We start from the raw sequence: 15,651 nt of genomic DNA on the forward strand, positions 1-15,651 counted from the left end.
CACTATTAAAAGCTGTAACAGAAAACTTCTGAACACCAAAGAGACAATTTGAAATACTGGTGTCTACAGACACAATCATGATGTAAATAAACCTTTTCACAATGCATGATTTCCAATTCTATGCTTAACAAAACTGAAGGAGCTAATCAAATTGTCAGCAAGTTGACAGACTGTTTAAAAATAGTTTTTCACAAACTTATTCTATGATTTTTACCATACAACTTAGAAGTTCCAAAGAACTGCATGATGCTGCCGTAAGTACTCTCTTCCTGCCCTTGGTCCATTCCTATTCATTTCTATTTATGAGACTAAATTTCCTCAGACTGTAACCTATAAAAATGATTTTAACATCTAAATATCAGAGAAGTAGTGGCAGTGAGGATAAAGAATCAACCATCTCTTATTAGGAGATGTATCTCTAAGTAAAGTTTTGAATCCACTAGTCTAGTTTCGGGTAAAAACTATTAACATTGTTATTAGCTTCATGTTATATTCATAAATCAACTCATGGAACAATCACATATGAAGGGAAGACTGATGGCATAGGGAAGGCAGCATGTTATAATGCTCTCTTGCTCTGTGTGTGTGTGTGTGTGTGTGTGTGTGTGTGTGTGTGTAGGGGACATTTGTTTGGGAAGCAACACAGCTGAACAGAGATAATAATTATAACTACCATTCTACCAAACATTTTCAAGTAAGATCTCATTTAAAAGCACATGACTATTGGTATCTGATGAGCACATATCTTAGCTCTGCTATTTACTAAGTGTGTAAGCTCTTTGAGGATGTTTCCTAAAACAAGTGGTCATTTTTTAAAAAGTCCATCCTATAGGGTTTTGGGGAGGAGAAATAATAATATGTGAGGTTCTTGATATATAGTTGATCAACAGTTCAGTAAATTGTAGCTTTAATTATTAGTATTTCCTGATGCTTAACCGTCATCTTATTATAAAGCATAATCTTTTAAGTACTTCAAATTTTTATCTTTCCATTTTTCTGACTCTTTTGTAAACTGTGACATTTAAATAAAAGAAACCATTAAACAAAACCACCTTGGCAGTTCTCTGAAGACTCCTTATTTCATTAGATCTTTATATGCCAAAAGAGTCTAGCTCAGTGAAAAGCTCGATTTACTAATAACAAGGTTTTTCTCTCAGTTTCAGCAAATCATCACACAAAGTATTTTCATATTTGCAGTGTATTTTCTGATAAATCAATGCATGTGTCATACGAGAATCTTAGGCCAAGTTCTTGCCTTTGCTGAAGTTGAAAGACATCTCACTGAAAGAAGAGACCAGAGCTTGGCCTCTGAATGTAACAATTTTGAAAAGGCCAGAGAACAGATTTCCTTAGGCCAAAAAATTGGTTGAACTAAACTAATCTAACAATCAATCAAGACCAAAGGAAATACTTAAACTTTTCTCCCTGAAAGGTAGCAGAGAGAATGGCTTTTCTCCCCTTTCTGTTCTGTAAGTTACATCGTTATTGTTGTTTCTTGCTTTATAATGGCCAAATTTGCTTGAATGTACTAAAACTTTACAATGCCCATTAACTAAACTCAGTTCCTTTTCCAGATGCTCTAGTATGGGGCATGATTTAAAGTCACACCAAATAGGACATATTGTTAAAGAGAAAATAACAAAACCCACCCAAACCTTCACATACAAAATCAGCCTTAAAATGGACAGATGATAATTGCCAAATTTAAATAGCTAGATCAATAGGAATATCTTAAAATAATTTTTTAAAAAAACTTTCTTTTTTTTTTTTTTTTTTAGCGAGAGAGAGATTTTTTTAATATTTATTTTCTAGTTATCGGCGGACACAACATCTTTGTTTGTATGTGGTGCTGAGGATCGAACCCGGGCCGCATGCATGCCAGACGAGCGTGCTACCGCTTGAGCCACATCCCCAGCCCTTAAAATAATTTTTAACCAATGGAATTGATGTCAGTTCCAAGTAGAGTTACTGATAGGAGACAACAACAGATAAACATTGGGAGATGACTTCTTGACCACTGAGAACCTGAATAAGAAATTAAAGAGACTATTTACCTCAGAGTAACTTACAATTTGTTTTGGGGCTTGTACTAAGGTATTTGTTAATGGAATTAGATGTGAGATCCTTTAAGAAGGACATATAAGCTAAGGAAATGAAGAACTAGAAAAGAATGCTAAAAATATTAAGTGCTAGAATGGGATTTAAGTAAAGTGTTATGAGAACTTACGGGTGAAAAAAATAATAGGATCAAATTTTCTCTAAATAATTCTTAAAATTCTAAATGTTGAAAGGGTAATATTTACTACAGTACTATTTAATTAATATAACAATATACTAATTCTTATAATTCTAAATACTGAAAGGGCAATACACACACACACACACACACACACACACACATACACAGCTTAAGTAGGAAAAATGACCACAAGAAATAGACGTGCCTCAGTCTGGCTGGGCACAGAATCACAAGCCACTCAAGCAGGAACAAAACTTTATTTTTGAAAAAGCCGCTAATACTCCCTATGCGCCGGCAAGCCAAAAACCGGTCCACCCACGCACGCGTCTACCGGAACAGGCCCCCCCCCCACCTCCCCCGGAATTCCCTCCTACTATCCTTCCCCAACCAGTGGGAACTCTCCAGGAGTCCTGTAACATGAGTCCAGTAGCAGGCCAAGGTGAACAGCAGGAGTCCAATTTCCATATGAATGTAAATCTTAACATAATCATATCATCTCAGTGGCTAGCTGGCGTCACTTTACAACCAAAGGTGCCATGCATCATATTATTTGCTTGTGGCTCCTAGCATAGAGGAACTCTAGATAGGGCAGAGGGGTGGGAGGGGAAAGGAGGGTGCAGGGGGTTAGTAATGATGGTAGAATGTGATAGAAATCATTATCCAAAGTACATGTATGAAGACATGAATTGGTGTCAACAACTTCATATTCAGAGATACGAAAAATTTTGCTCTATATGTGTAACAAGAATTGTAATGCACTGTGCTGTCATGTATTTAAAAAATAAAATCAATAATAAAATAAATAAGAATTATTAAAAAAAAAGAAAAAAGAAAAGTGACCACAAGTGTATATAAATGCATTTGGGAATCATCATTGACAGGTTATATCAAAAAACACACAAATAAGTATTTCTGCTGTTCCTGTTAGTCATCAGTAAAGGCTTTAAGTAAATATGTGTAAAGATGAATTCAGGAAGGGTGCCCTCCCTTGACAGTTCCATCTAAAAAACACTACTGTGACATTTTAGGAAACTGCGCTGGCTGCTCCACCAGATTATGCAATTTTTACCCTTCCATAAACTTTCCCCTCATGTTCTTGAGCTCATACCTACTACTCTCCCTTCTTAAATCATCAAAAGCTATATTAATTAATACTAGTCACTTTCATGTATGTATTGGTTGCCTGGATTGTAAAGCAACGGAAGAGTAAGATGGTGACAGCACTATTTCTGACCATCAGAGTGACTTTAAATTTATTACTTAATAGCAATAAATGACACCAAGCACATACTCTACGCCCAGTACTTATGTTTTATTTAATTATTAATGCCTTATGATGCTGGCATTGTTTTATTGGAATATGTTAGGAAATCGAGACTTAGGGAAATTTAAGATCTTCTCCAGATTCTTAAACAGAGTTTTAAGTGGTAGAGCCTGGACAAAATCCCAGGTAGCCTGACCCCTGTGTGTGTGGTGGTTTTTCAACTTCCTGCCAGAGAGAGATAATGAACTCTAAACTGAGTTTACATACTCTGAAACCATCATGGAAAACTTATAATAAATTGCACATCAGTGGGGTCACGATTTAACTGAGTACTTTCTCATCTCATAGGACTGCTATGATGACTGATTTGAGATACAAATTTGAAAGTACTTCATTCAAAACTGCAAACCATTATATAAATCATATGCCTAATAGGATATATAACACAATTTAAACAGTACACCACTGAAATTAAATGTATGACAGTTCACATAAATAGAATATAACATCAGAAATCAAGTCATTAGCTAATTCTACTACTTGGGAAGCATCTGTTGTACTGTCACAGACATTTATTAAAATGTTCCCCATTAGTGAGATATGTGCAACCTTCCCAAGCGAAAGGAATACAGATACAATGAAATGCCAAGAAATTTCAACTATTTCCTCATTGAGAGGTCTCCAAAGGAATTACAAAATACAAATAGGAATTAAATCTAATTGATGATGGAATTTAGAATATAAATATATTATAGCATTAACAAATACATCATGTTCCAAATGATTAAAGTCTTAGTCCTACATGCATTTAGTCATTTCCATGTTTCTTTTTTTTTTCTTTTTTTTTTATTGGTTGTTCACAACTTTACATAGCTCTTGACATATCATACTTCATACATTAGATTGAAGTGGGTTATGAACCCCCAATTTTACCCCAAATGCAGTTTGCAGAATCATGTCGGTTACACATCCACAATTTTACATAATGCCCTATTAGTAATTGTTGTATTCTGCTACCTTTCCTACCCCCTACTATCCCCCCTCCCCTCCCCTCCCTTCTTCTCTCTCTACCCCATCTACTGTAATTCATTTCTCACCTTGTTTATTTTCCCATTCCCCTCCCAACCTCTTATATGTAGTTTTGTATAGCAATGAGGGTCTCCCTTCATTTCCATGCAATTTTCCTCATCTCTCCCTTTCCCTCCCATCTCATGTCACTGATTAATGTTACTCTTTTCTTCCTACTCTTCCTCCCTGCTCTGTTCATATTTGCTCTCATTATATCAAAGAAGACATTTGACATTTGTTTTTTAGGGATTGGCTAGCTTCACTAAGCATAATCTGCTCTAGTGCCGTCCATTTCCCTGCAAATTCTATGATTTTGTCATTTTTAATTGCTGCATAGTACTCCATTGTGTATAGATGCCACATTTTTTTTTATCCATTCATCTACTGAGGGGCATCTGGGTTGGTTCCACAGTCTAGCAATTGTGAATTGTGCTGCTATGAACATCGATGTGGCAGTATCCCTGTAGCATGCTCTTTTAAGGTCTTCAGGGAATAGTCCAAGAAGGGCAATAGCAGGGTCAAATGGTGGTTCCATTCCCATCTTTCCCAGGAATCTCCAAACTGCTTTCCAAATTGGCCGCACCAATTTGCAGTCCCACCAGCAATGTACAAGTGTACCCTTTTCTCCACATGCATTTAGTCATTTCCATGTTTCTTAATATACTACTTTCCTTCCTTATACATCTAGGTTCAGATGTCCATCTCCTGATAAGCCAAATACTTTCTCTTAAAAAAAATATGCTTTGAATTGTTCAAAAAAGAAAATTCATGAGGAAGAAATATTGGTTTGTGGTAGATATATTTGTATTTTGTTATTATAGTTTGCATTTAAACAGAAAGATTCCATGATAAATTTTGGCAAGGAAAAGCATATGTCCTTTAAGTCCCTATTCACTGCTACAAATTCAATTCATTTTACAATAATATTTGTCATTTCTATTATTACTTTGACAGGGAAAATTAAATTCCATTCCCACGTTGATAGAAGAATAAAAGAGGGCAAAGCAATGACTAATTATAAAATTCAAACTACCACATAAACTTTTATACAAGAGAAAAGGTTAATTACTGTTGTCTTTTTAGCAAATCTAAAAAATAACCACTATTTTCATTCTGAAAAAGTACCTATACAAACAGAGATATGAAAAATTGTGGTATATATGTGTATTAAGAATTGTAAGGCAAAAAAAAGAGTACATGTATAATGGCATAATTTGGCATGAACATACTTTATATACAGAGTTATGAAAACTTGTGCTATAAATGGGTAATAATGAGCGGAATGCATTCCACTATTGTCATGTATGTAAAAAAAAAAGGCCTATTACAACTCTCAAGTGAAAACTGACTTTCAATAATGTTACTTTAATATTCCTCCAGTTTCATATTCAGTTATATACAATTCCTCTGTAACTTGTTATGCCTCTGCATTAATGGAACCAATAAGATTAGTTAATTTAGCTTTTCAGTATGGGAATGAGTTGTATTTAACTTTTCACATATAGAAAAGCAGAATTCAAACTGCACTTTAACTAACATAATATAACTAATCATTTAGAACAGTGATTCTTAAACTTTGCAAGGCATCAGAATTACCTGAAAAGCTTACTAAAATATGTTGCTGGGTCCCTGCCCCCTATAATTTCTGATTAAGTAAGTTCAGGATGGATCCCCACATTCGTATGGATAACAACTCCCAGGTGATGCAGATGACCAGGTGCCACTCTTTATGAGAACAATGACTTAGAACATAAGAACTTAGGAAATAATTTAGAAATATTCTGGATGCAACATCTCCATATTTCCTAAATTAAAATTAACATTTAAAGAAAAAACTTATTAATATTACTATTGGGAAATAATAACTCTAAAAACAATTTTACAAAGACAGAACCAAAGTATATAACTTAAGACTGAAGCAGGGCAATAACACAATAGCACATTATGTGACAATAACAATTTTAATTATAAAATTTACTTCACAGATCTAGTATGTCCAGGACTAGTCCACTACAAACCTAAAACAGCAGGCAAGAATTATCATCATCCATGCTGAAAGGATGAAGAGTGTGGAACAGTGAGGTTAAAGATCTTACTGGAACCCACAAAATCAGTGAGCTGGACACTGGCATCTCCTACCCACCAGTGCTCTCACTAAAAGACACTCTTTCCCTCTGACCTCCTGAGGCAAGAGATGGGATGCTGCCTCAGAACACAGAAAGCAGGCACTTGTCACCAGACATGATTAAGAATCCAACTGACAACAGGATATTCTGTGAAACGGACAATAAAAGGTGGCCCCACATCACGTGGGAAAATTTCAGGACGGGAATAAAAAACAATGAACAGGAAGAAGTCAGTATGGACAATTTTAGGTTCATTAAGTCAACCAATCCAATTTGACTGCTTGCCTTTCACCCTCTCGATGAGGACAACAGAATGATTTTATGACAACCAAGGACCAGAAAATACCCCCTCTTGTATTTACTCTTCAGCATGACTTTCATTTCATTTTGGTTACATTTTCAGGTACAATTTTTCTCTTTGGCCCTGTAACTTAAGAACTTGACACACCAAATGACAGCATCTTAAATGAACTCACCTTAGCACAGTTTCTTACTCCCAAATTTGCCTTCTCCACCTCTGCCCATGCTTAGAACATCTTAGCTTTGACATTTTCCCTCTTCCTCTACATGATCTTCACTTAGAATAATCTACTTACTTTCATGGTTAAAATATTAATAAAACTATTTTACAATAACTCCAAAATCTAAATCTCCAGCTCTGAACAAACAAATGAGTCTGAGCTATTAACTAAAATAAATTGATCAGAAAATCGAAGGCTGTAAGGCAGAATTTAAAAATAATGCATAAATACTATTAACAAAAAGTGACTAGTGTAATGTACCCGTTTGCTTTTGAACTTTAAAATGATTAATTTAATGTTATATGTGAATACAATTTCTAAAATATTAAACAGTTCACAATGCCTCACAAAAAGTCAAAAGGTTAAATGTCTGTATTTGAAAATTTAAGAAAAATAAAAACTGCTTAAAGTTGGCTGGCTTTACATGTCAATGGTGCTGCCTAAAAAAAATGAAAAATGTAAAGGCAAAAATTTATGACTAACTCAACCTCTTCATGGCCAATCAAGGACCTCAGAGACATATAACATGAATTAACAATCAAAGGGAACATATCAATAAATAAATTTAAAAGAAAAGAAAAAAATGTACAACACACAAATACAACCCATTTAAGTTCAGTCTGAATCTCAGACAGGGATTTGTCACTTTTAATCAGGAATGAAAATGTCCTGTATGAAATTATATCATGAAACACTATACTCATTCATAGAATATAATGAACTATATAATGTAAATTGGGATATTTGAAGAAAAAAGAGATTAAGTTCCTGATCCAAAGAGGTCAGAATGTTAAATATAAGAGCCAATATTTGAATGTGCTCACTCAATAAGAATGTGTTACTATTCTTTTTATTCATTCATGTTTTGGATTATGTTAAAGTCCATAAATTAAAATCTTAAACAACTTCTAGATTTATAAACTTTACTTATGGAAGTTATCATGAATCTTAGACTGTCATGTCTTAGAATGGGCATATATGGTCAAATCACTATCTCAGAACGATAATGCTATTGGTAAATGAAACTCAACAAACATTTAATAATTTCAAATATGTCAAACTGTTATTCAAACAAACCTACTTTGGACATCCCTAGAATTAAGAAACCACGTTTGTTGTGACACTGACTTCTGCAAATTACTTAGCATACTACTGCAGATGACTACTGTATAACTTAAAAATTACAGCAAAGCATGTGAAATACAGAATTTCCATGAATGAAAAAGCAGATATATAAATCCATTAGACTTAATGAAACATCAATCCTTGAGAGCAATTTATTATTTAATTCATTTTTACTGATTATTCAAGCTTCTTGGTACACAGACACACACACACATACACACACACACACACAGTTTTTCAAGAATACTGTTGTAGTTTAAAACAATACAGGACTGAAATTCACATAAATGCACAAGCTGAAGATGAATAAACACAATTGCTCTTTTGTCAAAACCTAATGAACTGGGAATAAACAAAGAATCTGAAAAAGAATGACAAAGAAAAGAGAATTTGTGGGCTTTAATTTAAAATAAATTTCACGAAGATCCATGATAGACAATGAGGTTAAAAAAAAAAAAAAATGTTAGGCCAGGCACAGTGGTGCATGCCTGTAATCCCAGTGGCTTAGGAGGGTGAGACAGGAGAGGGCAAGTTCAAAGCCAGCCTTAGCAATGGAGAGGCACTAAGCATCTCAGTGAGATCCTGTCTCTAAATAAAATACAAATAGGGCTGGGGATGTGGCTCAGTGATTAAATGCCCCTGAGTTCAATCCCCAGTACCAAAACGAAAAAAAGATAATTACATCTAATATCATACCTAATAAATGTTAAATCATCACCTCTAATAAGTTAACTGTATCTTCCCTTCCTTTTGCATTTTAAGATTTCATTAATTTAAAATATTCTAGCATATTAATAACTACACTATAAAATGGTGATTATTTTAAGCATGCATAATAAATCAAGACTCAGATGTTCTTCTGCAATACATAGTTCTTAAGCAGAAAACTATTTCTTATGACAATTACAAACGTAGGACTTTAGAATTATACAATCAGATCCTCAAACTCAGTTCTGTCAGACTTAAAGGTAACCTAGACAGGAAATCACCTTCTTGTTTGTAAGTTCCTTTTTACAAAGTAAATTTATACATATGAATTACAAGGATGTCATAAAAATAGCCCATGACTCAGGTATAATGGAGGATGTAAAAGATTTCATAGTTAATGATTACATTTTAATTTTTACTATGAATATTTTACTGAATTAATAAATGCTGCATGACAGGTAACCTCTACTATTGTAGAAATAAACATTTTTCTGCCTTTTTTTAAACCTCATTAGATATTTGTTTTTAAAAAGAAAAGATAGGAATTTCCAAGTGTTTACTTTGTTTTCCAAAATTTAATTTGGGGGGTTGCTATTAAAAACGCAGAACAATTGGAACATAATACCTACATGATAATAAGCATTTAAAAAGGTAATAAGAAAACCTAACTTTTAAAAAATTAATATATACCAAAATTCCTCTAAGAATAAAACATTGCCATACTCATTAGACAGGTCAATAAGCCCAATGTCTACTGGTCTACTGTTTGACAACTGTTAAGAGACACAATATAATAGGAAACAATTCTTTCCATTGACATCAACAATTTCAAAGGATAGGTTGAAGCCACCAAAATCACAGTCTCTGTAAATAAACCTCTACTGATCATAGTCTTATTTAAACTTTTAAAATACTTTCTACCTCAGAGATAATGTGATAATTGAGCTTAACATACAAATAGTTATCAAACTACTTTGAACTTTGCCATAATGATAAATGACTAAGTCCAGTTCAAGTACTTAAAAGTTATATTTTAGAATTTTTCAATTAATTAAAAGTACATAAACATTAATGTTATACTCAAATCTTAAGTGTTGCTTTTTAGACAGTAACAGCAATACAGTCATGGCTTCAGAGATTAAGAAGATCCATCCAAGTTGGATTATTTAAACGTGCAATAAATAGATGTATTTTCTTGGAAAAATATCTATTGTTGTAGTAAAACTTGAGTTTCCTTTCTAACAAGATTGTATGATTACTCGTTTATATTGTTCTTTCCGCAGGAATTTACACACCCCCTGTTTGCATCCTGTTATTCATTTTGAATTTCCTTCACTTCGATATACTGTTTCCCTAACAGTGGGAGAGTAGATCCAACTGGGCACAAAATCCCAAGCAATGTCAGCATGCCCAAGTCTCCTAGTTTGTATTTAGTATTTATTCAGTTTGTAAGGGTGACCTTCAAAATGTTATTCTCTTTGTGCTCTAAAATGTTGTGCTGTCTTCCCTGACCATTAGTGATCTGGAGAAGACTTTGGGATCTCTTTTGATTTTAATCAATATTTTTCCCCTTGTTTTCCATCTCACTCTACATTCCTGGATTGAACAACCTAAGATACTAAATCAGATGTGTGCACATCATTAAAATCCAAAGAAATACATTTAGATTCTTCCTAAAATTTTGTATGTTTAAATTTTTCCTTCTACAAGGAAAGCAAATAATTATTTAAAACTAAAAAATAATGGATAATCAAGGCCAAACTAAGACACTGTCAAAGACTCTGTAACATGCTCATTAAAATACTGATTCCTGAGTTTTACATAAAACCTACTGAATCAGCATATAAGACATCTACCCTAGGATGTGCACTTTAATAAGCTTTCCAGGTAATTTTTAATGCACAGTGAAGTTTGGAACTATTATTATTAAAGATCTAAAATTAAAAGATAATATAATGAATAAAGGAATTAAATGAATAGGTAATGAGATCCTACTGTCAAATACACTGAATGAAAATTTAAAAAAAAAAAAAACCTCATTGAGAGCTGAGAAAATACTTTTTAACAAATGCTGTAACATTCTTTTAAAGATAAATTCTGGAATCTCCTCTGAGGCATTAAATAACAGGACACCTGGCTATTCGTGTGTGTGTGTGTGTGTGTGTGTGTGTGCGCGCGCGCGTGTGTGTGTGTGTGTGTGTCTTTACACACGTACACATATAACATGCTTTAAATGTACATGTGTGTATATCTACATGTTCACATACACACATCTGCCTTGAGGGCAGTAATTATGTTAGTATTTAAATGGCATGCTGGTTACTCCAAGCAGCTTCAGTTCTGGTCCTCTACTTCGAAATAGGAAAAAACTTGCTAGTTTTTTTTTCCTCTTTTCCATATATGTAGTCTGATTCCTTATTATAAAGGTAAAGAAAAATGATTCACGTCAGTAAATATTTACCAGAGTCTAAGGACTAAAGCCTTCCATCCTAGTTGAAATACTTAAATTTGCAATACATATATTTTCTTAGCAAAATATCTACTGATAGTAAAAAACAAAACAAAAAACCTGAAGTCCCTTTCTAACAAGATTGTATGATTACTCATTACTCAAACATTAAAACTCTCTAATGACAGATGATGTCTTATATAGCATGGAATTCCCCACTACAGAATGAAGCAGTAGGCTCAGCATATTAATAAATGCTAAACATCAGGACAGAATTCCATGAAGCTGGGCCTGGCTGCAAGGTTACGATCTATAGCAGTGACTCCCAAAATTCAATATGCATCTGGCCCCACAAGCAATGTATGATTCCATGGGTATGTGTGTGTGAGGAGAATTAGCATTTCTAACAAGTTCCCAGATGATGCTGATACTGCCTGTACGGGTACTACTCTTTCGAACCAGAGATCTAGGGGAAAAGTCCTCAGAGCTTTGCTATATAAGGGTTCCCAGAAAAAGAAACAACTGAGAAATGATCAGGAAAAACAATAGAAGGAATCCAGAGACCTGAGTTCTAGTTTCAGATGTATCACAAAAAGACTAGATAACTAAAACACACACTCATGGACACACTACTGAATACTGCGTAAGTAACGTTCAAGATGAAGGGTTCGATAAGATGAAACTGAAAATTCTAAGACTTTTCATTTAAATCTGAGAAAACCATAGTGTCTACTATGAAACTTTTGAATACATAATCTTTCCTGAAATCACTACTTGTAAATTGGCATATATTAATATCCCAGACCACAAGTGTTATACTATACAGCTTTTGTCCAAAAGAAAAAACAAGCAAGCAAACAAGCAAGCAAAAAGATGCTCAGATTAAACACATCAAATCACAGAAATACGAATCTAAAGGGAAACTGTTTTACAATATTCTAAACACAAATAACAAATTCAAGTATTTGTAAATGTGTTGTCTAGATATTGCCTAGTGACCTAGACCAGCACTCTCAAATCATCTGGGAGCCTATTAGAAATGCAGAATCTCTGGCCACAGAGAATAAGGATCTGCACCTGCACATGGTCCCTGGGTGACTGTAAGTACACAGAAATTTGAGAAGCATAGGTACAGGCCACTTGGAATTTCCCATTAATTCATTTACTATAGTTTGTAAAATAACATTTTAAAAAGATAATTTCCTTGAAAAAAAATCTATTTTAAATTTATAAACAGATAAAAGAAATTAAGGAATTATTTTATAGGAGAAAGTCCACTGGATTAGACACAAGAGAATGAAGGGAAGGGGTAAGGAGAGAATAGGAAGAATAGTAGAATTAATCAGATATAACTTTCCTAGCCCTGTATTTGAATATATGACCAAGGTTATGACCACATCATGTACAACCACAAGAATAGGATCCTAATTAGAATAAGTAATACTCCATGTATGTATAATATGCCAAAACACATTCCCTGTCATATATATCTAAAAAAGAGAAAATAAAATAAAAAATTAAAAAATTAAAAAATTTTTAAAAATAGACAATTTAATATATATATATATATATATATATATATATATATATATATATTCAAGACATTAAAAAAATCACATTGAAAATAACTGCTTCACATTGAAACACTATTTTCAACAAAAACTTCCATATAAAACACTCTATGATGACAAAATACTAAATTATTAAAAAGACACAAATATCACGTAGGCCCTTATCTCCAAACCCTAACTTTCATGGTTGAGTAAACTGAGATACAGGGATGCTACCTGTTTTGGTTAAAGTCAAATAGTTTGTCAGTGGCAAAATGGAGAATGAAATCCAATTCTATTAATTCCTATGCTGAAGAGCTCTTTCCAATGAAGATTAAAAAAAATAATTATATTTTCTTGCAGTAAACACCTAAAGGAGTAGAAATACATATATAATTTTGAAAGGATAAATGAAATAACATACAAAAAATCCAGCAATAATATATCTTTGCCTTCTAAAAAAGAGAGAGTAACTTTAAAAATTAAACTGGAAGATAGAGAACTTGAACATATAATCAGAGCATAACTTCTAGATACATGAATTTCAAAGACTGACAGCATACATCATTCAAGTGGCTGTACCTGTTTAATGAATGAAACTGGAAAACTGATTTCAGAAATAATTAAATTTGGGTTTGTCACCTAAGTTTTTCTATATAGTAGTAAACAAAACTTTCTTTCACAGATGGCTACTTTTTACAGTTATCAACATAGAAATATCCATATTTAATATAAGTATTTTATGTTGTTACAGAAAAATTAAACCCTGCTGTCATACCATCAAAGAAGCTCTTGGCTCTCAGGTAACTGACACTAAGCCTCAGAACTGAAAGTTTGTCCAGCTTATTAATAACATCTTGGGGAAAAGGCAGCAGGCTAGCCAAACGGTCCAATTCTGTATTAAGTCGGTCTCTATGTCGCTTGGAAGGATTTGACTTGATTCCTTCAGCCGGGATTGGCTTTACTCTGAAAAACAAACAAAATACCATAAAAATCCTTTAAAAAATATAAACCAAAAAATTCTATTGCATTATAACATCTCTCAAATATTTCTCTAATAAAACAAACTTTAAAAATCTACTTCAAGTTTACATAAATCTTGCCCAAATCTTCCTTTCATATCTTAATTAAGAAAAACAAGGGAAAGAGTAAGATTCTTCATAATATTTTATTAAAAAGCTTATGAACTCATCATAGGAAAAATGTTAAATATATTGTATGAATACACTTACTTACTAAACTTCATACATATGAAGTGTTGTAATTCCCAACTGACAAGTCTACTAGGATATTTTTTCCCTCACCCAAACACAGCCATTGTTAGAGGAAAGAAAATAAATGTATAATAAATTATGTAAAAATCATACTTCCTTTGCTATCTTCCATAAGTATCTTAGCATCATTTATGTTATAAATGAATAGAAAAACCCTATTTAAAAAGTTTATCTTCACCATTCCCAGCTTCCTCTATTTATACATTTCATAATCATTCCAATAGTAATGATTTCCCAAGCCCTCTTGGTATCTAGAGATGTTCCTGTAGCCATTCAATGTGGTTCTCAAATATTAAAACAATAATAAATTCAACCACAGTCATTTATATTTGTTTAATTAAAATTAATAGAGGTTAACTGTGATTACTGGAAACTTTTGCTTTCATTACTAGGCAATAACTCCACTTAATAATAATTAAGCTTTCATAGTTTGTACTCTGAATTAGAAAGTTCAATGAAACCTCACTTCAACTTAATCTAGAGATCATCTGATACCCACAGTGAAATATAGAGAAGACAACAGAAAACCAAAGTGATTTTTAGACTCTATCTCTTTACACCTTTCCAAAGAATTCTTAAAGACATTTTTACAAGCCAAATGGAATTATATTATGTTAAAAAGTGTAAAATAACCTGGGTAGAGTGCTATTAATCTGATTCAATCAAAACATTTTAGATAATTCATATTTAAAATGATATACATGGAAAATAAATATTTTACATAGAAAGACGATGAAAAAGTAAATATGGAATTTTAACATGTTAATTACTCAACCCTAGCAAGTAATATCTTCAGCACCTTATTTCTGTTTTTCTCTATATTAGTTCATGTTATTTCTATTTTTAAAATATCAAATTGGTATCAAGTTGGCAAAGTAGTATATAGATAAAAGTCAATACTTTCTCTAGACTATTTTCCTATAATCATGCTGTATCGAATCAAATCATTTTGTAATCAAATCCAAATCACATCTATTTAGTGTATTTCTTTAATTAATCAACTGAATTTCAACCTTTACTTACAATTCTTGTCTACAGCATTGTATAGTTCTCTACTGTTTAATAACTAGTTAAAAAATACTTATTCCCACTTATAATATCCTAGATAGCCCAGGAAAACACTCTTCTACATATTCAAAAAATGTGATGGAAGCTATGTAGAAGGAACAAGTGCCTTAAGAAAAAGATTTTATAGAAAAAGGTAGCATGAGGGCGGAATCTTGAAAAATGAAAAGGATTTCATAAGGAGGTATAACTGGGGGATGGAACTGTGGGAAGTCTCTATCTGCAATGTGAAGCACAGAATGAAAGTGAGAAGGGGAAAACT

The 15,651-nt window shown here is 32.9% G+C and overlaps 1 protein-coding gene across 1 annotated transcript in view; it reads right to left on the reverse strand.

Annotated features, from left to right (window-relative positions):
- Positions 1 to 15,651, reverse strand: part of AHR (aryl hydrocarbon receptor) — a 46,965-nt gene that overhangs the window by 21,281 nt on the left and 10,033 nt on the right. The window contains exon 2 of the mRNA XM_081284438.1: positions 13,829 to 14,016. Coding sequence (XP_081140564.1) covers positions 13,829 to 14,016 — 188 coding nt within the window. The remainder of the gene's footprint in view (positions 1 to 13,828; positions 14,017 to 15,651) is intronic.

Source organism: Spermophilus citellus, assembly GCF_964194105.1.
Source record: "Spermophilus citellus genome assembly, chromosome: 3".
Classification (NCBI taxonomy): Eukaryota; Metazoa; Chordata; class Mammalia; order Rodentia; family Sciuridae; genus Spermophilus; species Spermophilus citellus.